General features: G+C 39.2%; 1 protein-coding gene across 2 annotated transcripts in view; it reads left to right on the forward strand.

Moving 5' to 3' along the window:
- LOC139974750 (uncharacterized) overlaps nt 1–23,335 on the forward strand; it is a 74,774-nt gene extending 51,439 nt beyond the window's left edge. For both annotated transcript variants that reach the window (XM_071982138.1, XM_071982139.1), the window contains exons 21-38: nt 195–299; nt 1,001–1,212; nt 1,597–1,750; nt 2,393–2,506; nt 5,678–5,848; nt 6,338–6,427; nt 7,030–7,380; nt 7,725–7,858; nt 9,573–9,684; nt 10,524–10,703; nt 11,526–11,579; nt 12,949–13,134; nt 14,405–14,535; nt 16,226–16,397; nt 17,214–17,423; nt 19,052–19,264; nt 19,936–20,228; nt 20,831–23,335. In XM_071982138.1, the coding sequence (XP_071838239.1) occupies nt 195–299; nt 1,001–1,212; nt 1,597–1,750; nt 2,393–2,506; nt 5,678–5,848; nt 6,338–6,427; nt 7,030–7,380; nt 7,725–7,858; nt 9,573–9,684; nt 10,524–10,703; nt 11,526–11,579; nt 12,949–13,134; nt 14,405–14,535; nt 16,226–16,397; nt 17,214–17,423; nt 19,052–19,264; nt 19,936–20,228; nt 20,831–21,088 (3,140 nt within the window). In that variant the 3' untranslated portion in view covers nt 21,089–23,335. The remainder of the gene's footprint in view (nt 1–194; nt 300–1,000; nt 1,213–1,596; nt 1,751–2,392; nt 2,507–5,677; nt 5,849–6,337; nt 6,428–7,029; nt 7,381–7,724; nt 7,859–9,572; nt 9,685–10,523; nt 10,704–11,525; nt 11,580–12,948; nt 13,135–14,404; nt 14,536–16,225; nt 16,398–17,213; nt 17,424–19,051; nt 19,265–19,935; nt 20,229–20,830) is intronic.
- The last annotated feature ends 2,087 nt before the right edge of the window (nt 23,336–25,422 follow it).

Here is a 25,422-nt window from a genome sequence, read left to right on the forward strand (position 1 = left end):
GCAAATGCACAGCAAATAATTACCAGGTGCAGATTCTATGAATATTCAATAACATTACAGACCCATGGAATTTTCAGTCCCACTTGACGCTCGTCACTTGGTGCTTTCTCGCACGGTTGAAGGGCAAAAACTGATTGAACTACTTGCTAATGATGTTCTACTTTTTTATATTTCTTCCCTCACTTCATTGCAAGGTCCCAGAGGAAATACTGTGGTGATTGAGAATGGCCAACAGGGACCCAAAGGAGACGAAGGGGCCAAGGGCAGTAGTGGACTGCGTGGAGAACCGGGTCCGGAAGGTATGACTATAACAGATGCAGAGAATCATGGCAAAGTTGTCACAACATCATTTAAGTTTTATATCCAGAGGTTTCCAACCTCGGTTTACTTTCTGAGAATGATAGCGGTCTCTTTGGCAATTTCTGTCTTTCGCATACAAGCTCTGGCAGCCAAAATGATGACATCATCACTGATGAATATTCATACAGTAAACTCTCCAGATTTGCAGTGAGGTCCATGCTCATACTGCAGGCACGTTAGCACAGTCATCTGCACTTTGAGTCCCCCTCATGGCTTTGTACTCCTTTGTATTTTTTATTTTTTTGTGGTAGAGATACTAGTACATGCATGGTTAGTTAGTGGTACTCACAACGCTTAGACAAGCCTGCCTCTCACGATGTTTCACCTTCTTCTGTTTCCGGTGCTGCAGCCGAGAAGCGGGGATAATTTAAAGCAATGATGCTTAGCAATCGGGAGGTGCCGTGGTTCGATACCCGGCCGGGTCATAGCAAGGGTGGTTTTTCATCGAAGAGCAATCTACGCTTTTCCCTATCTGAAATGACTTTCTAACTTGAGAAGATTCCAAATTTGATTTAAAAATGTTGATTTGGATGCCACTTGACGTGTCAGTTGTAATCCATAAGCCCTTGCGGGCTTCTCCCACATTTGTGATCGCTTATCAAGCGTCGTTAAAATATCTGCGATTGTTATTATTACTCAGGTCCACCTGGTGCACGCGGCCGTGATGGAGACATGGGTCTTCAGGGAGAAAAGGGTGACATTGGTCCAGCAGGACCGGAGGGTGAAAGTATTCGAGGGATGACCGGTGCTAAGGGAGCGCCTGGTGTACCTGGTGATCCCGGTCCCGGTGGACCTCAAGGCCTCCCCGGACCATTGGGTGGCATGGGGGATCCTGGTCCTGTAGGAGAAAAGGTACAGGTTGTTTTCATTAAGGTGTATGCTTTGGCCAATATAGTCACGTACACTTATACTCAAACACATAGACACACGGTAGGCTATGTGTCTCCTTGACCGTGTTATTATCATCATCATAGCATAGAAACCAGTTGTTTTCATTGTCCACCTCCATCTCACACACATGCAGGGAAGAGTTTCACTTTGTATTACCTAGGATTCCTTCCCCCTCCTCTCCCCTCTGGGGTGCTGCCAACTTTCTCTTATAACCGGGTATTCCTTCATTGTCATGCAGGGAATAGTTTCACTTTGTATTACCCAGGATTCCTGCCCCCTCCCCTCCCCTCTGGGGTGCTGCCAACTTTCTCTTATAACTGGGTTAATTCTTTCATTGTCATGCAGGGTGAACGCGGTTTGGATGGTCTGAATGGTGAACAAGGTCGTAGAGGTAATAATGGTGCACCTGGTAGGGAAGGTCAGAGAGGGGAGAGAGGTTATCCTGGGCCACCAGGAGAAGCTGGCGAAGATGGCGCCTATGGTGACCCCGGTGAAAAAGGTATTTAATCTCAACAATCCATGGAGTTGAAAGGAGACATTTTGTAAACTCTGTGATGTCCTAGTGTCACTGGAATCTGAACCTGCTTTAACTATCACTTCAAGTTAGTTAGCTCAACTAGTGGAGGAGCTATTATGTCAAGTCGACTCGTCTATCTGTCTGTCTGTCTGTTCGTTCATCTGTTAACTATAGTTGAAAGGCTAGAGCTTCCATATCGTTTCCTGACTGTTTTATATCCAATTTTCGTGAAATTTTTGCATATATGAATTTGGTGTGACAATAACCTAAACATTAGACCCAAGGTCCTTTGGGGACATGAGAGGTGACGACACAGTGGAATCCTATTTATCGTAATATACCACCTTCAGACTTCATTGATGCAGCTTCTCCTGAATACTGGTGTCATATTTCCCTATAAGGATTGACACAACAATGTGGAAGATCCTGTCACTGTGGCTACAGATAAATATATATATAAATACACATAAATAAATATATAAATATGGCATAAGCATGTTTCTACCAAATGTATTAAATGGCCACCTTCAGCTTCATCCAAGCAGTCCCCCCTGGATTCGCTTTTATGAATCACAGTTAGTACAAGATTAACTCTCTCGTTCTGTTTTTTTGTTTGTTTCTCAGGTGAACCTGGCCTCGATGGATTTGTTGGACGTGATGGAGCAAAAGGAGAGCCAGGATTAAGTTCCATTGGAGAAAGAGGCGAGAGGGGTGAAAAAGGAGCACAAGGGCCCACAGGTTAGGGCTATTTTATTTTCTCAATGGAAGTCAAGAAACTAATTGCTCATCACATTGCTTGAACAACACACATGGGAATTTTTCTCATTGCCTTTTCAGTGATTACACTCCTTGGGATTTTTAAACCATTCTAGTTTGATCTTCCTCAAAATCTCTACAATCAACTTTGTCTTGTGGTCATAAGACAGAGATCCGGCTTTAGGAATCACAAATGATTTCGAGTCGGTTCACATCGTGTTTGATCTCTAAGAGTAATGTCACCAAAACAGAACTAGTATGGTTCGATACGGGTGACAAACGCCTACAGTGGAATTCGACCTTCCTTACCAGTTTTGAACCTCTGGACATACAAAAATCAGCGTCCCTAGCCTAGTGGTTAGGGTGTCCACATTTAAAGTGAGAGGCCCGGGTTCGAATCCCGATGGAGGCTGGAAGCTTTTCACTGTTCTGGATTTTCCAACTCACTACAATTTCAATATTTTATATATATATATATATATATATATATATATATATATATATATATTGAGAGAGAGACCCTTTTTGGATATTACTGAAATTAAGATTGTAATTGATTGAATTATTAACATTCCCCAATTCGTTTGCACTAAGTGACAGTTTAGCACAGGAGTGCGCACCAAATCTTGCGGGATACGGTACGAGATACATTACTCACGTATCTAATCCTGTGATTTAGGAATGTGACAATTATCCACTACGTTACATGATCGTATGATTAGAGAGCTCTGCATGTGCATAGTCCTGCTTGTGTTGAACATATACAATCACAAGATGGCCCCATTAACGTGTATGCTACCTCCACAACGTACAACTAGTTAGTGTTTTTATGGCCTGACGTAAGGGACATCAGGCCTTTCTTAATAGGGTCATGAGAACCTCAAGCCCCATGGGAAATATCTCCATGGGCCACACCCCTTTGCCCGCTTGTGGTTCATTAGGAGCCATGATTGCATCAATTTTTTAAATTGCCATCGTCCATGGAAACAGTTTCATTTTGATTTTTGCTCAAAGCAGCTATAATGGGTTGAGCTATTTTGATCCACCACCTTCTTTCTTATATATCTATCTGTCTTTCTGTATGTCTATCTCTCTGTCTGTCTGTTAATTTGTCTATATATCTGTCTGTCTGTCTCTCTATGTATCAATCTGTCTGTGTGTTTGTCTATCTACTGTATATATCAATCTGTCTATCTTTCTGTCTGTATATCTACTGGTCTGTCTATCTGTATGTCTGTCTATCTATCTATCTATCTGACTGTCTGTTTCTCTATGTATTAATCTGTCTATCTACTGTATCTATCAATCTGTCTACCTTTATGTCTGTCTATCTACTGCTCTGTCTTCTGTATGTCTCTCTGTGTATCTATATATCTATCTGTCTATCTCTCTATGTATCAATCTGCCTGTCTGTCTATCTACTGTATCTGTCGATCTGTCTATCTTTATGTCTGTGTATCTAACTGTCTGTATGTCTGTCTCTCTCTCTATCTATCTATCTGTCTATCTCTCTATGTATCAATCTGCCTGTCTGTCTATCTACTGTATCTGTCAATCTGTCTATCTTTATGTCTGTGTATCTAACTGTCTGTATGTCTGTATATCTGTCTGTCCGTATATCTGTCTCTCTATCTATCTGTCTGTGTCTCTCTCTCTATGTATCAATCTGTCTATCTTTCTGTCTAACTTTTGTATCTGTCTATCTTTATGTGTGTCTATCTACATGTCTATCTACCTTTCTGTCTATCTGTCTATTTATCTATCTATCTGTCTGTCTCTATATGTATCAATTTTCTGTCTATCTACTGTATCTATTGATTTGTCTATCTTTCTGTCTGGATATATGTCTATTTATCTTGTCTGTGCACAATTGTTTAAGTGCTGTGGAACACTCATTCATTGATGGATTTTAATTAAACTTGGGCACAATGTTTGTTGGATATTAGGCTACTTTTGACCCTTAGAAAGTGAAGGTCAAAGGTCATTTAGGGGTCACTACATGCTTTATGTGAAAATGTTCAAAATGTATCTCCTCTTTCCCAGAAGACCACATGTTCTTGAAAGTTGGTCATGTTTTTGGGTAGTGCTTCTTTCAGGGTGTACAAGGATTTTAGATCAAAGGTCATCTAAGGTCTTTAAAACAGTTTGTAAAATGATCATTGAATGATCATTCTTCGGTTGATTTTGATGAAACTTTGACGCAATGTTTGTGGATGTTGGGCTATTTTTCGACCACTTGGAAGTTAAGGTCGAATGTCGCTTACAAGTCATTGCAGTCCATTTTTTGAAAACCTTCAAAATGTATCTCCTCTTTCCCAGAGCAATCCTTATTACTGAAACTTGGACACATTTTTGGTTGGATGTTGGGCTATATTTTGACCACCGGGAAGTGAAGTTCAGAGGTCATATAGGGGTCACTATAGGACATTACGTGAAAACCTTCAAAATGTGTCTCCTCTTTCCCAGAGTACCACATGTTCTTGGCAGTTAATTGAGGATGTCGAACCAATTAATGTTAGTAACATTGGAATGCATGTGATCGGTAGTACCTCTTGTGTCAGTCAGACAGGACTGTGCGTGTCACTCAAGTGAACACTGAATATTACATTCCAACTGATATGAAGTTGTAAGTTTGTAAATATCAGTGAAAGCAGTTGGTCTATATGTCTACAGGTCTTCTAATGGTACTGTTTTCATTAAGCTTTATATGTATAATGCAATCTATGTACTATGATGGTGGCAAATATGCAGTCTGTAATAGGGTGCACCAGGCCTGCGTCCGTACAATATCTCTGGCAACATACTCGGAGGGGAATACCTTACCTTGTTTTTGTTGGGACAGATGAAGAAGATAAACAAAATTGTGAACCACTGGTCATCCAGAGGAGGGGTAGGGTGACATATTAACTAATTCAATATTAGACTGTACATTCTCGCTGGAACAATATTCGATATTCAATATTCGAATCAACTCAGATATTGAACGGTTGGAGCCACTGCACCATTGGTGCTCTAGTTTTATTATTATTTCCTGCAATATTTTCGAACAGAATTAATAGTAGTCGACCTTGTGGGAAAAAAATATTTATGTATGTCATGTAATGGTATTTTATCAAAGCTCTGTTTATTTTATTACACATCTGATAAATGCAGGACCAAGGGGCAGAGATGGACCCCCAGGAGCGGATGGTGAGCCAGGGACTGCCTCAGAAAGAGGAGACCCAGGCGATCCTGGAGTCGATGGTCAACCAGGTAGAGAAGGAGATAGAGGACCCAGGGGGCCCAGAGGTGAAAATGGCGTCAATGGACTCACTGGAAAAGATGGTACGCAATTTACTTGGAATGGATTATATCTTTGATACGTACTTATAGGATGCAAAATGGATTTGAGCAGTGGTGGTGCTGTGGGTAGACGTGTGTGTGTGTATCTGTCTGTGTATGTGACCTCCATGAGATTTCATCCCTTGTTCTATGGATTCCCCATGAAAAGTTTCAGTAATCCTTGATGAGGGTGAATGTTTGATAAAAGCCAATTATGGGTAAGGCTGAAAGTGTCGTCAGTGTTTGTCCCCATTTTCTGTCTTCGTCTTTTGTAAAAGATTGCCAATTATTATTTTGTATAAGGATATATATATATATATATACTGTTTATATATATATATATATTTATATATATAAATATATATATTTATATATATATATATAAAAATATATATGAAAATATAAAAAGAATATATGTTATGAAGAATATATATATATAAATATATAAAGAATGTATTTATTGACTCTCTGATTTGAATTTGGTTCTTTAAGGTGAACCCGGTGAAGCAGGTGATCCAGGTGAACCAGGTCCACCAGGAGCGGATGGTCCACCTGGCCCTATTGGAGAACCGGGTCAACCAGGTATGTGAATTTTTGTTAACATTTAATGGGGGTTTTGTCAGATTTTGTAGTATTGTAATACTTAATACATGGGAGACTAAAAGTGCCATACTGCTTTTTGTTTGAGGTGTTTTTTCTTCTTCTTTTTTTCTCCCTTTGTTTTTGAAACTTAACCAGGAATTTGTATTTACAGTGGGTTTTTAGATTATGTTATCATGTGGAAATAACTGTGCCAGAATACACCCTTCACATATCTGATTGATGATTTCACAGACAAATATGATCTTTCCTTCAGGAAAGGAGCATCTTTCTGTGGAACTATGATGAGAAAGCTCTGCATCTTATTGGAAACTTTGAAACTTGTCTGTTTTACTAATGCTTGTCCTTATTCGTTGATATCATCCAGCGTTACAAGACTAAGAATATTCCATGTAGGAATTAAACCCTACCATACATGCTGCTGCTAAACTACACCAATGTAATGAAGGTGCATTAGGAGGCAGAGTGTCTGTTACATCATCAGTAGTATATTGGTTCATTGATTCAAATAGTATAACTAACTGTGGAAATGGATGAATTTTCTTTATTTAGAAGTGGATTGGATGGTTTTCCTTTATTTATAGGGGCTAGAGGAGCTGTTGGTCAACCTGGAACGAATGGCCAGGATGGTGAAAAGGGAGAGAAAGGTGATAGTGGTTTCCCCGGTGCAGATGGACAACCCGGTCGGGCAGGCACTCCTGGCTTTCGGGGAGAAAAAGGAGACCCAGGAATACCAGGGGAGGATGGATTACGAGGTGCACCTGGGGCGATCGGGTTGCCTGGGCTCCAAGGTTTACCTGGGCAACCTGGTGTAGCAGGAAAGAATGGCGATCCAGGTGATCCAGGAATCGCCGGAGATAAGGGAGAGATAGGCCCACGAGGGTTGCCCGGCGTATCTGGCGCACGAGGAGAACCTGGTCCAATGGGAGCGATTGGTGAGTGGACAGAGCAAGAGGGTTTGGTGGGCGGGGGGGGGTGGGGGGTTTGATTCCTTCACAGGGGCAAAAGGAGTCCATGTGTGATGGTGATTGCATGTATGTGTGTATGTGATGCCTCTGTCTGTAAAATGATAGCTTACCTTGTGCAGCTTGCATTAACTTCATATTCGTTATTAAGTTTTTCTTATTGAGCTCCAGGGTGCTTTCATTATTGGTGAAGGTGAAAAGTCATCTGAGATTTAAGGAATTCGAAGAAAGCACAAGAGTTAAGCATTTTTTTTTTCTTTTGAAGAACTAATTCTTTGGTTCAGGAAAATATTTTGACCTATTCTGTTATGTAGGACCAAAGGGAGTGAAAGGTGAAATTGGTGTCGCAGGAATGAAGGGAAACCTAGGCCCTCCGGGACCACAGGGTGCGGATGGTATCCGAGGATTGATTGGCCCACGTGGTCAACCTGGCGTCCCTGGATTAGCAGTAAGCATGTTTTTTCTTATCTTAGCTTGTATTGTCCTTAACCTCAGTTTCACATATCCCTGTCAAAGTTTTTGTTGCTTGAATATGATCAAATTTTTTGAGGAGAATGAGTTATGAAATGGAAAACAAAAACACACACACACTCACTCAAAAAAAACCTTACCTATTGTGTGGTATCTATGATCAGGCAACTCCTTGTTCTACACCAGCTGAAAGGGCTTTCCAAGCCAATGGAACTGTTGCCAATTCAATGTGTCTGTCTGTCTGTCTGTTCGACTATCCGTCTGTCTCATTTACTTGAAACACTATTCGTACGTTGAGCAATTTGATATTCATCAAAGTTGTCGGGTGGGGGGCTTTATTCGTTTTTGCACAAAAATGATGTCAAAGGTCGTTTAAAGGTGATCAATATTGCCACCAAATATGCTAGAAAGTCAGGTTATGGTCACCGCATGCTCAAACTTCAGGAAGCATTTTACTTTGACCCTTGACCCTACCAATATCTTCCTCACTGAGACCTTTCATTGTTCTACTAAACACCCCCCCCCCCCCCTCAATGTGTGGGAATAACTTGGAAGGCCAGTTGCTCCCAGAACATACTATTGTAAACTTAACATATTTTTGTAAACTTGTAGCAAGTTATGAAATTTGGGTCAAAATTGATGAACTTAAAGGTCAAGGCACTCCCCAGCATGACTTCTTCTTCATCTGATGGTCATGTTAGTTGGTAATGATCTCCATCACAAGGTGGTATATCTTTAATTTTTGATGACCAAAGTTGATCACTAGTCATGTGTAAGCATTGGGTGTATGTGATATTGTCAGGAGTATATTGGTCAGAGGCCATACTCATATTATTATTATGATTATATTCTCAGTGACCTTGAGTCTTAACCATTGACATTTACGGAGGAGAATAATTATCAGTATCAATATCAGTATCAACAGCCAGTATCAACATATTATCAACATCAACATCATATTAGAGTCTAGTATTAATGAGGATAACATTAAATCTAAAAATAACTGAATATGGCAAACCATGTTATATCACCCATAGAGTCTATCTAGTATGAAGGTATCCTATATTGGCTCCAAATATGCTCGATATTCAAATATGGTCACCTTTGGTCAAAATTCTGAAATTGGTTTTATTACAACCTTCGGGAAAATTTTCCTCACTGGGACATCTGATCATCTCATGGGTTCCGTAAAAAATGTCTGAGAACAATTTGGAGAGTAAAGACCTCCAGGAAAGTATTTTTTGAAAACTTCTAGCAATTATAACATGCTATTATTTGGGGCCTATAACTGACTAACCTTTAAGGAGGATAAAATCTAACCTCCTCATTGGCTTATCAAAGCCGCAAGCTGACCGAAGTCAGTCTCTTACATTCGTATTTAACCTCAATGATTATGAATTGCCAATTGTCAACAACTCTGTAACTGGACGACATACATATAATCTTGGAGTGACTCGAATCGGGGACCTTATGATTGGAAGGCACCGGCGTTAACCACTGAGCTAATTGAGTGTAACCATTGAGATGAGAAAGCATTGAGTATAGTATTAAGGAGGATAGACTCTAATCTAATAGCAGTCATCCTGGACAATGTTTCTGAAACTCTTCACTAATCAACTTCCAGGCATGTTGACATTTTTGAAACAGTATAAAGAAAATTTGATTGTCATTTTTTTTCCCCGTCCTTGCAGGGAAGTGACGGAGTTGTGGGTGAAAAGGGTGATAAGGGAGATCCAGGCGACACGGTCAGTGATATCTGTGCAAAAGGAGCAGATGGGGAGACGGGTGAACCAGGACCACAAGGTTAGACCATTCGATGAGACTGAACCCGTAATTAAATATATTATATTACCAGGATAATAAAGGCATTCTCGGGTTGTGACATTACAACAGCTTAACCGCTGGTATAAACAAGTGTGTACAACTCGAAGCAGTCGCTTTCTTCCAAGGTGCTGCAGTGTGCCAAGTAGAGCTCTCCCTTGGTTTGTAATGGCATAGGGTGCAGCCCAGCAAGTTACCTCTCCAGGTCCACAATTATACCCCCCCCCTTCTTAAGAAGAGAAGTATTGGATATGATGTAATGATCTGGCAAGGGCCATCTGTTTCCCAATCGTCAAATCACTAGTCCTTTTGCCTTTACCAATATGATTATAAATCAGTGAAGAAGATGGGAGTTGATATCAACAGGAAGGTGGATGTCAGACGGACGGGCGATTTGTCAGTCGAACAATTTTATAAGCGGGTGCCGAATGACATTATTAACATATCCTGTAGGGACATAACGGTCACGATTTTGTTAACATGCATGTAGTATAAAAAGTCCTCCCACCGTAGGAGTAGCATAAATTTAAGATAACATTGCAAAGAAAGCATCAGACAGATACAGCTACTTTCCTGGTGTCCTGGTGTGGTTACATTGTTCTTTGCTTGTTGCTGGGGATGGGGAGGTGGGATGGGTGGGAATGGTTGTGTGAAATTCCCCACCTTGGAAGTCTAACATGGAAGTTAAGATGGTTGCTTGTTATGGATGGTGAGTAGCTACCTTTATGCAATGTTTTTCAATCGCAAACAAAACTGTTTTGTGAAAATTCTATTTCCTTGAATGGAAAGTAATTATGTGGTTCTTAAACTTATCCGCCTAGGTCTGCCTGGACGCAGAGGTGACAAAGGAGGGAAGGGTGAGCCAGGCCCAATAGGTCGGACAGGAAACGATGGTACCCCTGGTGAACCTGGACCAGATGGACCCCCAGGGGATGTAGGAGTTCCTGGACCACGTGGAGACCAAGGAGAAAGGGGAGAACTAGGAGAACAAGGCAACCCAGGTAATACCCATTTCTGGGATTTGAATCTAAAAATAATCTAATATTATAAAATGCTTCACTCATTTCATTAGGGAAAAAGTTGAGTTGTTTGTAAGTTTGCAAAGTGTTTTGCAATTATCTATTAAAGTTTTAAGCCATGTAGCTTGTGTTTGTTCATTTCTGACAGTTGTTAATGAGGGAGTCTGTGGCAGAAATTGATTTGTTTGCTCAGTTTTAGACCGTAGGAGAGAAAATATTTAACCGGGTTGACAGAATATCTACGTGGCTTTTCCACATATGGCGGATATTAAAAAAGTTTGTAATAGGACCTCCATTTTGAATTTGAAAATGAATTTGAGTTTATTGTCCACAATCGGAAATTCGGCTTACACAGTTGTAAACGAAAAGAGAAAAGAAAAAACAAAAGAAAAGCACAATAGTATAATTATCAATAGACTGCGATACACTTACAGTAATACAAACATATATACAGCAAGTTTTACAAATAAGAAACTTATCTTCTCAGCTTTTGCAGTCCTTATCAGCTACTTATTTTATTGGTATCCACAAGTGCCTGTTTGCAAGTTACCTCTGTAACAGTCAAGAGAGCTGAACCACTCTTGACGGTTCGGTTCAGTATTCCTTTTTTACATTTTTATCAGTGGTTCTTTCAAAACAGGTGACCGCATAAACATTTTGAAGGGAAAGGGATTCAAAACCAGGCTTTCTGGTCGACGGAAACAAATTAGTGTTTTCTATTGTCGGATGTGTACAAATTCGGTGTTAAAAATTCAAGTTCTTTGCTTGTTTGGACACTTTTTGTTGTTTCAATCTCATTCACAGGAGAGAGAGGTGATGTTGGTCCCCCCGGTAACGAAGGACTTCCAGGATTAAACGGTATGTAGTTTTTGGTTCCGATGCTTTGGCATCCGTCGAAACCTATGCAGTCGAGTTGGCTTTATGGGAAATTGTTGAAGGCGGCTTGTAAACATGATATCTCAACAACCACTGATTGAATCAATGTCATTCTTATTAGGTAGATGCCCTGTGATGAGTAGATTGTTTTAGTTCCCATGCTGTGAAGATTAATGAATGAGCAATCACTAAATCACCTTTATCAACATGATAACAAGTTTGTGCATATTAATGTTGTATGGTTAACCACACTATGAATATGTTTGAGCATAAAAACTATATCACTAAATAGACTTTATCAACATGGTAACAAGTTTGTGCATATTAATGTTGTATGGTTAAACACACTATGAATATGTTTGGGCATCGAAACTCAATCACTAAATAGACTTTATCAACATGGTAACAAGTTTGTGCATGTTAATGTTGTATGGTTAAACACACTATGAATATGTTTGGGCATCGAAACTCAATCACTAAATAGACTTTATCAACATGGTAACAAGTTTGTTCATATTAATGTTGTATGGTTAACCACACTATGAATATGTTTGGGCATAGAAACTCAATCACTAAATAGACTTTATCAACATGATAACAAGTTTGTGCATATTAATGTTGTATGGTTAGACACACTCTGAATATGTTTGGGCATCACTAAATAAGAATTTGTCAACATAATAACTGATTCCTGGTACCTTCCTTTTTATATTGCCGCACTAGTCAATAGATGATCCTCGTCATTTTTGTGTGCACAAGTTCATGAATATTAACATGCATGGCTTAACCACACTACGAGAATATGTTTCGGCACCGGAAACAATGAACGTTTTTGTTCTCCCACGTCACTTGCAGATTACTTAATTTGTAATCAGTGAATAGGTTCATTACAAAACACAACAGTACCAATAATGGATTGTAGAGTTAGGGGTCAATTAGTTTGTGTTCATAATAGAAAGTATGGTGTCAAAGCATGCCGAAATCACACTGAAATTGGTTCAATGGGAATCCTAGTGATGAGTTACGCTAGATACTCGGTGAACATCTCTGGTATATCTGCACCTTCATGTATAGATTACAGATTATAAATTATATATTGATTACAGAATGGATACTTCATGAACTGCTTCATTATCATATCTTGTTCAAGTTCCCCTGGGGGGGGCCACTTATTAAGTTCCCCATCGGCAGACAAGAGCTTACCCCCTTCCCCACCCCAGCCCCACCCCACCCAAGTGAAAACTGACCTTATGAAGAAAAACTTATGAACTTGAAAAGTAATCTAATTGATTTCCATTTTTTTTTTATTCTCTTCCTCCTTTTTATATTTGTTTTGTTTTCTAAACCAAAGGTGAGCCAGGGGCGGATGGAGATAATGGCGCTGATGGGCCTCAAGGACCTCCAGGAGACATTGGTATACCAGGACCCAGAGGTTTCACAGGACAGAGAGGAGATAAGGGTGAACGTGGCTTCCCCGGTGAGGGTCGTCCTGGAGTTCCAGGAGAACCTGGTGCATCTGGAGACCCTGGTGAACCAGGTGAGACAGATTTTTCTATATATCATTACTCATCGATATTAAGATCATCTCCTTTCTTAACAATAATTGCTTTAAAAACTCCCAGGACCATAAAAAAAAGGAGCCTTCTCTGAAGCTCATAGTAAGAGAGAATACAGTCCAGAGATTTTGCATTGGTTTCCTTCAGTGTGATTATCTATCATTCATATGAAATTGAAAAAATTGTAATCATGATTTGAAATTGATGTGGAATTGAAAAATTGTGATCATGATTTGAAGAAATTGATGTGCTTTGTGCCAAGAGAAAACTTATCGTAACGAACCCGGTAGTATGGTATTCATCGATACATGTCAACAGAAAACTGTTTGACTTAATTCTATATGTTAACTATCATAGAGAGAGTAAACCACATTTAATCGATTGATCATCAACCTCGCAACCTGTTTAAGGATAAAGATGGAAACCCACCTACCCCCCCCCCCCCATCTGGGTTCAAAACAAGTATATATTGAAGGATGAAAACAAAGGCAAGAGATGTTTTTCACTAAAACATTTATTTACATCTTTGACTATTCTTTTCATGCAAGCTATACTCATGAAGGGAATAGACATTTGCCATAGTATATGAACTGAAGTGAATGGTCAACAGTAGTTCAGTAAAGTAATCTAAATCTGTGATGATTTTATCATTATTTACATTATTGAAAAATATGGTATGTGTTAAGAAGAAAATGGTTAACGCTGGCTGAAGGGGGGTATTGACTCTTTTTGTTTTGATGTTTCATGAAAATTCAGATCAAAGAGAGTCTATAAAAAACTGGAGTAGCATGAACCAGTGAACTGAAGCCATGATACCTTGCAATCTGTAATATTATTGGTATTGTTTCGATCCATTTGCTGATGCAATGCCCACCCCCCCCCTATCAGATAACAGCAAGTTTAAGGAAAACCCTGGTCGCTGTCTATTACAGATAAATGTTGGTGTGAGAACTCAGATTTACATATATACAGTAGCTAATATTGCCAGCCATGATAATTTTGTAATAATTCATACGATATTCTTTCAAAGTGCTCAAAAGTCAGTGCCACCTTAGATGAATTTTTTTATTAAAAACAAATTCCTTTCGAGACTCCTTTATATGCTTGCATAAATTTGCAGGATATTGTTTGCAAACTCTGTGACTATTTAATAACTGTTGGATCTAGAATGCACAACACTCTAATAGTGTCTATCCCATCATGGGAGAAACTGCTTGTCATTCCTTTTGAATTCATCTTTTTCAAAACCAGGATCCCCAGGAGCAGACGGCCCACCAGGTGATTTCGGTTTCGCTGGAGTAGAAGGAAAGAAAGGTGAACCAGGGCGTCCTGGTGAACCTGGACCAATTCCACCTGTCGTACCTGGACCTAAAGGAGACCAGGTGAGCATAACGCAGGAGAGGGAAAGGCCGCAATGAAATCAAATCCTTTGTTTATGTTATAGTATTACTGTATGCTCTGCCTCTAGTGTATGATGTGGGCAAGTATCCAGAGATCTCAGGTCGTGTGAAACCCCACCAGTGTTCACACTACAATCATGACCGCCATTGTGTGGTCACAATTGTGGGTCCGATCCCGTAAGGTCAGAATCCTCCGCAAGATAGGGGTCACAATTGTGAGTCTGATCCTGTGAGGTCCGGTTCCTCCCGGAGATTGAGGTCACTATTGTGGGTCTGATCCTGTGAGGTCCGGTTCCTCTGCGAGATGCAGGTCACAATTGTGGGTCTGATCCTGTGAGGTTCTGATCCTCAGCGAGATGGAGGTCACAATTTTGTGGGTCTGATCCCATGAGGTCCGGATCCTCCGCGAGATTGAGGTCACAATTGTGGGTCTGATCCCATGAGGTCCGAATCCTCCGCGAGATTGAGGTCACAATTGTGGGTCTGATCCTGTGAGGTTCTGATCCCCCCAAGATGGAGATCACAATTGTGGGTCTGATCCCCATTACGTGAGCTAGTGACACTCAAAATAAGTCGCCCTTGGGGTATCATATGCTTCTTGCATTCTCAGATGTGAGCAGGAGCTAAGGTGCATTTAAAGTAGATCCAGATCAAATCCGGCAAGTTGTTCGAAAACATCCTACTCACATTTCTGATGTCCGACAACCATCAAGAGGTGCCACATAGCAGCTTATCTCAAGTTACAATTGACATATTTGCAATTCGTAGAACAAAAGTATGATATCAGTATGGGGGATCAATCCCTAATCTCTGCTTTCAACACCATGAGGGTGTCGGATGCCGATCTCTGTTACTGCTTCACTGCAGTGGTGATCTTTGCTAGATGTGACCTGATCCAAACAACAAGATGAGATTCATTGCAATATTTACTAAGTACCGAAACAAGAATTGTCCCAGAGAGAGGGAAGAATTCTTGGTACAAGTTAAATAAGAAACAGGACAAAATTTTTTTTCCTTATACACCCATTCAATATCATTCTGTCACAGTTTAGTTTTAATACTTTAACTCCTTATAGACAATTTTCCTGTCATATCATTGTCCCTTGGGGAAACTATTTACACATTGTAATTACTTAAAATCTGTTCATTTTTGTCAATAGGGACCCAAGTATTGACAGATAGGTATTGAAATGAGGTTTTAATTTTTATAATTTTTTTTTTATAATTGAGCTAATTAGATATGTAAATATGCAAATGAGGTTATGATACAAACACTGTACTTTTTTTTTGCCCATTTGAAATTATTTTGATGAAATCTGCTGGACTTTTGATAGTTTGATGAGTTCAAGACATGTTATTTCATAAGTAAAATATAATTTGATGTTTGAATGTGAGGAATATGACTGATTTTACCCCCTCTGCTTGACATGTATGTATTATGTAATACAATGATAAGTTATAAGACATGAATGAGCGCGTACCGTATATCAATTAATTTTTGATAAAAGATTCAGTTTTCAGTATCTTAGCAAACAAGAGGTAGTCGATCGATCTGATCGACTGGCCAAAATTGATCATTTTTGGGGGGAATGTTGATATCTCTGCCTTCCATTTTTGATCCTCTTGAATGATCACTTAGCATGTTTTCTTGCTGACTATTTTAACTCGGCAGGGTCCTCCCGGAGAACCTGGTGAGCCTGGTGTACCAGGGCTGAGGGGACGCAAAGGTGAAGAAGGTCCCACTGGGGAAACAGGTGCAGATGGCAGACCGGGCGAAATTGGTCCTCCTGGTATGGATGGTTTCCCAGGCCTCACTGGTGACAAAGGAGATAAGGGTGACATTGGTAAGTTTCTCTTGGGGTTCTTCTAGGTGATTGCTGGACACAGAGTTCAAATGGCTGTCGCCTCTCATAACAAATGTTCCAATTCTCACATCATTTATTCACACTATTTTGAGTTATTTTTTTCTCAGACAATCTCAAAGAAATTCACCTATTTGTCTCAAAAATGCTCGATGTCGACTTCTCAGTTTTAGTTTCACCAGTTGTCATAGTCATGGGTGTTAATAGCTTCAGCCCAGATTCGTATATATGCAAAGGAGGCTAGGCTTAAGTACTTTGGCAACAACAGTTTGGTAGGTCTAGGCTAAGTGGAAGTGGAGTTTGAAAAAGCAACAGCAAAAAGTTATTAAAGATTTGCACATTGAAATAATGATATTTAGACCTGCTTGTCTATCCTATCTTTGAATGACATTACCTCGCTTTGTGTCTTATTTTTGGATCAAAATTGATGGAAATGACTCTTTTTCATGACTCAAGTCAAAGGGTCATTCAATGAAGGCAGGTAGATGAAACAGTTTAAAAGACATAAGTTGAATCCAATTACCTGAACTTGGTACATGTTTAAGATCTGTTGTCGTACATGTGCAAGCATGTGTTCACAGACTTATAGAGTGGTTTAAAGATTGGCCATTTAGCGACCAAAATGTAGACCCTTTTCAAACTTCTTCCTTGGAGACTTAATTAAATTTTGATCAGCCTTGGTTTAGAGAAATAGGAAATGGCCGACAAAAGGAAGTGAAGGGAAATACACGATAGTGAATGCTGATGTATTGAAAGAACACAAACATCTCAGAATTTTGTTGAATTTTGCTGGAACAGGTCCACCAGTTGACATTAATTCTCTGCGAGGAGAGCCGGGGGAAATTGGTAGCTTTGGCTTACCTGGACCAGAAGGACCCCAAGGGGAGCCTGGCGTTCCTGGCCCACCTGGAGAAGATGGACGTAGGGGTACAGATGGAGCACGAGGACCACCCGGCTCAAATGGCATAGATGGAGAACCTGGTCCTCCTGGAGAACAAGGCAGTCCAGGTAAGCAAGTCCATTAGTCATCATTCCATCAAAATTATCACTTGTCAACTTCTCTTCAAATGTCAGTTCATTTTCTGTTCAATTCTCATTCAAAGTGTTATTGTGAACAACTGACCTTGGCTAAACTTACAAGGTGAAAGTGACAAACTCAAAGGGAAAAAAAGAAAAATCAGTGATGTAACTGAAGCTGCATTATAAATTGTTTGAATACTAACACATATTTTGGTCAGCAGTCCTTGGCGTATTCAAATCAGAGAGCTGTACTGAAAAGGAGCTAGTCTTGGCCAAGTTGTTTGTAATACTCTTTTTCTCGCGTGCAAACTGTACAAACTGTACTGCCTACCACATGTGGATTTCCTGTAATTAGTTCAGCAAACCCTATTGAGTGTGGTGGAGGTCAAAGGTCTGTTGGGGTCAGCAGTGGGCAAAATGTGAATACATCAAAAGTGCTGTCTCCAGAACATGAAAGGAGCTCATATATGCATGGTATGATAGCCTTGTGTATTGTATAGTTTGTATACCAATTTGATGTAGGTTAGAGTTCATTTAAGGTCTCTAGAACTTGAACTATGTAAATATGATATTTCCAGATATAAAACAGATTCATCAGATGTCATATTGGCATATGACTTTCCTATAATGAGTAAAAGGGCCCAGTATTTCGTTGTGAAAGTCAAAGGTCACTTAAGGGTGATAAGGGGGGGGGGCTGTTTAAACCTGAAAAGTACTGTAGCTGGATTAAAAAAAATTCAAATTGAGACTTCTAATCCGCTTCAAGTAAATGGTTGTTTATGATTAGCAGAATTGAATCCCTGCAAACCTTTCTTCTTAGTTAGGGAGTGGCCAGTAATAAGCTTTGGGTTTTAGCATGACATTTTGTGCAAGGATAAGGTGTACATGAAAGCACATAATTGGTCAGATCTTAATTGCATTGTTGTTACAAAATTGAGAATGATTTGTATTTTTAAGAACCTTATTAGTAATTCATAGCTCTCACTATCTTGGTATACGTCCATGCTCTCACCATACTTAATTGGTACAGGTTTAACTGCGATGCTGTTTTAAGATGTCATTTGTTTATAAGTTTAGTCAGAAATTACTGCACAATGTCTAAAACTGCTCTGAATTATCAATATTCAAGACCTCAGGGATTTAATCTGACACAGAACACTGAACTTATCCCATTACAGTTGCCCTTTTTAAATGCTTGTTATTTCACCAAGTATGTTAAGTGACAGATATTGTCCAAATACTTGTCCAAATATGATGCTGATTGAATGTCATTTGATGAAGTCAACAGAGGTCAAAGTCTGGAACCTTGTAAGCTTTCAACTCAATCATATCTCTGCTGTGGCTTTGCTGCATCAGAATTTCACCTGTACTCTTTTAGGTGGGTTTTCCACTTCCACTAATGACTGTTATCTGTCATCAACTCTCAGAGGGGCAATACCTTTGCAATGATCAAGTTATCTGGAACCCTTTTCTGATGTTCTGGTACTTGACTTCAGGACACATTTTCCTCAGTTGCTCTATCAAATCAGATGATTCTCCATACACAGTATAAACTTTTTAATAAGGCAAGGAATCACTATAAAGCGGGTTGGCTTTCTGGTTTAACATCCTTGCAGGTCGTGATGGTCCACGAGGTATACCTGGTGAAGTCGGTGATCCGGGACCATCGGGTATTCCTGGCTCACCTTCTCCTAATCCTGGATTCTTAATCGCAAGACACAGCCAGACAACGTCTTACCCTACTTGTCCCGACGGTACGAGCGAGGTTTGGACCGGTTACAGCTTCCTCTACATGATAGGTAACGAGAACGGATTTGGACAAGATCTTGGTAAGTCGAGGACTTTTGGAATATTGCTCACTTCTGCATTTATAAAAAGATGGATCACTTTCCTACAATATTTGATGGATCGCCATTACATTTAGATCCCATTGTTTCAAGGTAGTGGATCACATTTCTGTACTTTGTGATGAATCCATTTATAATGTCGTGCTAGTTCCTTGGATTAATGTATGACACATTGTGTCAGTAAGATGTATAATGAGGTTCATATCACATTAATGTATAGTTGTCCTCGAGATTACAAGATGCTGTATCGTCTTTACTTACATTTTATGGGTGATACCGTCATAGACAGCATGAAAATGAACACTAGTCAAATGTTAGATCGGTGTCAAAGTTAACCAAGAACAGAAAACTGACTGGGAAGTGATAAACAAATTTTGGGATGAAGAAGACCAAATGGATGTCTAGAATAAAACTGATCCAATGACAATAATCATTTCCCATATGTTCAACCCATTATAGCATTACAGCAGTATCAGGTGCCAACTTGACAAAATTTTTAAAAAAAAGGATATTATTGTGCAGATATAAAAGGTTATGTTATTTTAATAAGAAGATAACCCACTCCAGAATTACACACCCCTTTTTTGTTGAGACCTTCGATCATTGTTGTTTAAGGTCATCCATCCTATCAATGAACCGTTTACAATTCACAGGTTCCCCCGGAAGCTGTTTGACCAGATTCAGTACCATGCCACACATGTTCTGCAACATCAACAACGTGTGTCACGTGGCATCCCGCAATGGGTATTCCTACTGGTTGTCTACCCCAGAGCCCATGCCCATGTCCATGGAACCCATCCCGAGTGAGAACGTCGAGCCGTATATCAGTAAATGTATCGTATGTGAAATCCCGTCCAGAGTGGTAGCGGTCCACAGTCAGTCTGTTAACATTCCTGATTGTCCAAATGGCTGGTCTCCTCTGTGGATCGGTTACAGTTTTATTATGGTGAGTACTTCGGTTAATACTCAAATCACATGGGTCCCCTATAAATTTTATAAGAAGATGGGTGTGCATCAGTAAATACAAATAAGTTGTGAAAGTTAACTTCAGAATAAGGAATTAAAACTGGTAATATTGTTTACTTGCCGTATCGCCTATTATCTATATATTCCATTTTACATGACCCCCTCATCAAACTCCCCCCCCCCCCCACCCAGACCTTCTCTTGGTAGACTATCTGCATGGACAGAAAGATGTAAAACACAATTTCACTAACAATAATTCAACTGCTGAAGAGGACAACTGTTCAGCTCTCCAAGTTTTACAGCAAGATCTTCACTCTCCCTTTCAATAATTTTGTCAGTCCCAACGTTGATATTATTCACTTTTGGAATCACTCTGTTGTTGTCAATTTTAATGCTACCTCTGTTTCAGTCCAACTTGTTTAAGCCTTCTCGCCTAAAGAGAGATGAGAGCATTGGGGGTGTCTCTCTACCACTGTCTTTAACCACAGCATCTTGATACATTTCATTTTGAGAAGTCCTTGAACATGCAGATGACATTTCAGAGGTTGTTCACAAACTCTTCGTCTTTTCTTTCATACACAGCAAACGGGTGCTGGTGCCCAGGGCTCCGGACAGATGCTGTCCTCCCCAGGATCATGTCTGGAAGACTTCAGGTCCATCCCCTTCATCGAATGCCACGACGACGGCAAATGCAATTACTATGCCGCCTCCTACAGCTTCTGGCTGGCAACCATCGAAAATGGCGATCAGTTCGACCGGCCCGACTCAACCACACTGAAGGCAGGAAGCCTGAGAAGCAGACTCAGTAGGTGCCAAGTTTGTATGCGAGGAGAACCGTAGAGAACATTTCTAGTACAGATGGGGGACAAATAACTTCTGTAAGATGTTTTCTTAGACAACATGATTAATATTTACAAAACCCGTGAAGAGCAATTGGACATAAGTCAACCCAGATGCAACCCAGATGAGGTGATGCATAAATAATTCTAAGATGGATTTGAAAGTATAATGTGATAATCAATAATTATCATAATTCATTCAAACTTGTTGCTTTTGTGGGAAAGGAAACAAAACTTACAAGAGGGGTTAACCTCTTCTTAGTGTTCTTTCTATAAAAGCACCTCAGTTGGATTCGATTATTTTGAGGGCAGAGAGGGTTGTACAGTCCAATGGGGCGGGAGAGGGGTCACATGGGAGGTTTTGTGGTAGGGAGGGTGAGATGAAGGAGAATATTTTTTTATCATTCTTACCTGAATATTTTGTTATATTTCACTTATTTGTTTGTTACAGAAACTATTGTATCCAGTTCTTATTTAAAAGTTGCTTTCTTTCCCCAATATTACCCTTTATCGTAGTTGCTAGTAGAATTTTTATTGCTGCTCTGCCGAAGAAGATGCACAAAATGATTTAGCTTACTCAAAACAATTATTTATAAAACCTTTGAAACATAACTGGAGTAATCCACCCTGCCTTCTTTTGAAATGTTCGCATCTCGGATGCAAGGACACATCGTTGATAAAGAGCAAATTTGTTCCACAAAGGCTTTTTCATCCTACAAGTGTTGTCCTTCTGAAGTTGCATACTGTCGTTCTTTCTTAAAAACATAAAAACAAGCATTAAGTTCTGAGTTGGCCACCGTACCGGAAGCCAAAGGTAAATTCGTTTATATTTAGGGTGTGTTTAAATGTCATCCAAATTGGTACTTTTATGTCTAGAAAAGCAAATTATAGCATTACAAGACAAATTTGTCTCCAAAAACAACAAGTTTGTCTAGGAAAAAAAAAATCTTTAGCTTTTAGGTAGTTGAGCAGTAATTATTTTTTTTTTTCCTTCTATATATATCACATTTTTATTTTCTTGTTTCAAAGAAGAGAAATGCTTGGCATGCCTCTTTATTGTAAGGTATGTGCATGACTTCATTTTTTTTTTCCCGTTTGTTTTTGTTTTGTTTTATACATTTGATATGTCTAACTATTAAAACATCTACAGTAATGCTGCACATAAATGGATTTGTAAGTTTTTTTTATAGCTGGTAGAAATATCTTAACGATCCTTCTCTGATGTATGGGAACAACTATTTACAGCAGCGAGCTGTGGTGCTTAAGCCATCATGTATCATCAGTATTTATTTATAAACTTGGACAACGGGTTGCATGAAGAAAATAAGGAAAAGAAAGAGTTTTGTACATTTTTGTAACAACCTGTGAAGACCCCTCTAAATGCAGTTAATTTCCTGGCACAATACCAATGTAATAAGTCTTAGTATACACTAAGTGTCAGGCAAGAGAAGTTTGTTATGTATTGCATAGAAAAGTTTGTAATGTATTGCATATAAAAGTTTTTAATGTATTGCATATGTTAAGTTTATTATGTATTACATATCAGTCTCGACCTGTGAAGAAAGGCATGTAAACTCTTTTATGTATTACATATCAAACTCAGTTCAGATACGACTGAACGAGCCTGCGAGTGATTGTGACAAGTCAGAAACAGACAGCTTTGTTCCTCTTAGGCGGAACGTGTGAGGGATGAGGTTTATTTTCAGAGTTGATACTTGTAAAATGATTTAATTCGTAACCAAGGCAATTCGTCTGGTATAGGAATATAATATATTCAAAATGGTACGTTAACCTAATTCAGGTTATCTATCATAATATATACATCGTCGTCGTCATCTTGGAAGTATGTATGGAGATGACTCCTTTTCTTGAATGGCGCCCTCTGTAGAACATCGATGCTGGCGCCCTCTGTAGAACATCGATGCTGGCGCCCAACGTGACATGCTGGTGTAGATTTTCAGTGTTGTCGATGATATTGTTCCATGACTCCAAGAAACATTTTTATCTTTGATGAAAATGTTGGTCAATGATGTAGAAAAGGACTGATTGTGGTAATTAAAGATAGAAAAATCTTACTGATAAAATTTGTTTTGAAGGTTTCTGATTCATAAGTAAGTTTGAATTCGATGGGATGTTTGGCCAGTAAAATTTGTAGTTTGGAGCATAGCCAGTATATCTTGCCCCACCCTTTCTTTTACACTTAATGTTTTTCATTAAAATAAGGTGTAATAAAAAGACAATAAAACCATGCTATGATTGTTCTTTTTTCCCCGGCTAGTGAGAGAAATGTCACTTCAGTATTGGCTCATGAGGTGTAAGATTGTCAAATTCAAGTTAAAGGTGTAAATGGCCTTTTTCATGCTTCTTTGACTTTCACACATCACAATCAGTGAGATCGAGTTTGCGAACCCGCCAAAGTAAGAATTATGACGTCAAGTTTTGCATTGTAATAGCGCAAAGGATTGTCCCCATTTTATTAAATATACTGTTACCAGATATGACATACTGAGGTCATATTTCCCTCACTTCATAAACTTTGAAAAAAGCCTAATTTTTACCCAGTGTGGTAGGAAGCTTCGAAAAAGTGGGGGGGGGGCACAACATCAGAGTGGCACTTTCTCATTCCACAACCACCACTCGTTATGCTATAAACCGATACACACCAGCCATATCACTTAAATAAATATGATGTGTATCAATACTATTATGATGTACATGAATAATTAAAATAAAATATTAAATTAACAAAGGCTTAAGATATCCAATGGACATTTCTTCATCAAAGGGGTACATTTTATTTAGTAAATGTGCCATACTGGCAAATAAAATGTGCTCCTTTGATGAAGAACTGTCTATTGGATATCTTAAGCCTCTGTTATTTTGGAAAAAAATGGGGGGGGGCACGTGCCCCGGCTCCTACCCCCTGTTTTTACCCGATATTACTACAAAATAAAAGGAACAGCCAAAGAAGATATAATTATCAGCGAAACATATAACTTAGTTTTCATTCTAATGTTGCTTGCATGCTTCTCTGACTTTAATACAGCCATCTATGCCATGTTTGAAACCCACAAATGGAAGAATAATGTCTCAAGATTATCATAATAGCTCATTTCAAAGGAATGCCCCCACTTTCTGAAAGTACCTTTGCCAGGTAGGAAATGAGTTTCCGATGTTACCCACACTCCATAAGTTTGGGGAGAAATTATTCAATTGAAATAAGTCCTAGTTTTGACCTAATAAACGAAAAATTGGGCATAAATGTAAGTTCTTGGTTTTTATCCAGATTAAATTAAAATGTCGTTGCCATGCTACTCTGACTTGCAAACGAGAATATGTGGATAGATAAACTGAAAAATAAAATGGTGATTTAACCCGAAATATAAAAATGAAAACGTAAAGGCTACATTACCCAAATGCCATCACAAATAGTTTAGATGAGAGACCCAAGGATCATGAAGCCTTACAGTAGCTTATTCGAGACCCTATCCGTGTTAGATGGTGTATGAACACCGGTTTTTTTTTCAAGCCTTCTCTTTTCGATAGATGTTCAGAGGATAAAGAGGCAGGGGTGTGAATTAGCTCCCATTCCTGCTCCCGGGACCGTCGTTGAACGTCCCCATCCGACGGACGAGAGTGTGTACCCCAGCATCTGACCACTTTCTCAAACACTGAGGTAGGCAAAGGCCTGTAGTGCAATCATGGGGAACAAAGTTATTTCGAAACCAAGTGAAGAACAGAAACACAAAACCCTTTTTCTAAAATAGCAGGTCAAATGTTTCTGACCATTTGCTCTTCCATGTTTATAATTTTTCAATCAGTTTTCTGTCTTTCAGATGAATATGTATACTGTTTTTCGTTATAAAAATTCACAATTTCGATGGATAAAACACAGTGTTCGACGTTTTGAGTAAGAAAGTTATTTCAAAATGTCCACGACGTGTTCGAAATTACGACGTTCTATATCTAAATCTCGAGTTGACTATTCAAAGTTCGACTTAACACCAAAGAATCTTAACACATTCTTATAACACCTTCTTAACACCAAAGAATCCGATTAATTTATCTATTTAATGTCGAAAATTTCCACTTTCAATTAAAAAAAATATGTTTGACTCTGGGTCTGCGCTTGTACTCTGACTGCTAATGTCGTAATCTCGACGTTGTATTTCGATATTTTGAAATGTTTTAATCTCGAAATCTGGACTTTTCTCACTGAATTTCCCACAAACCCGTCAAAATTGTCGTTGTTACATCGCAAATCTTGTAAACTAGATGGTTCAATAGAGTTAACTTGTAAACCGGACTTATGAAACAACCGCAATGACGTGCGGA

This window comes from Apostichopus japonicus, chromosome 10 (genome assembly GCF_037975245.1).
Source record: "Apostichopus japonicus isolate 1M-3 chromosome 10, ASM3797524v1, whole genome shotgun sequence".
Lineage (NCBI taxonomy): Eukaryota > Metazoa > Echinodermata > Holothuroidea > Aspidochirotida > Stichopodidae > Apostichopus > Apostichopus japonicus.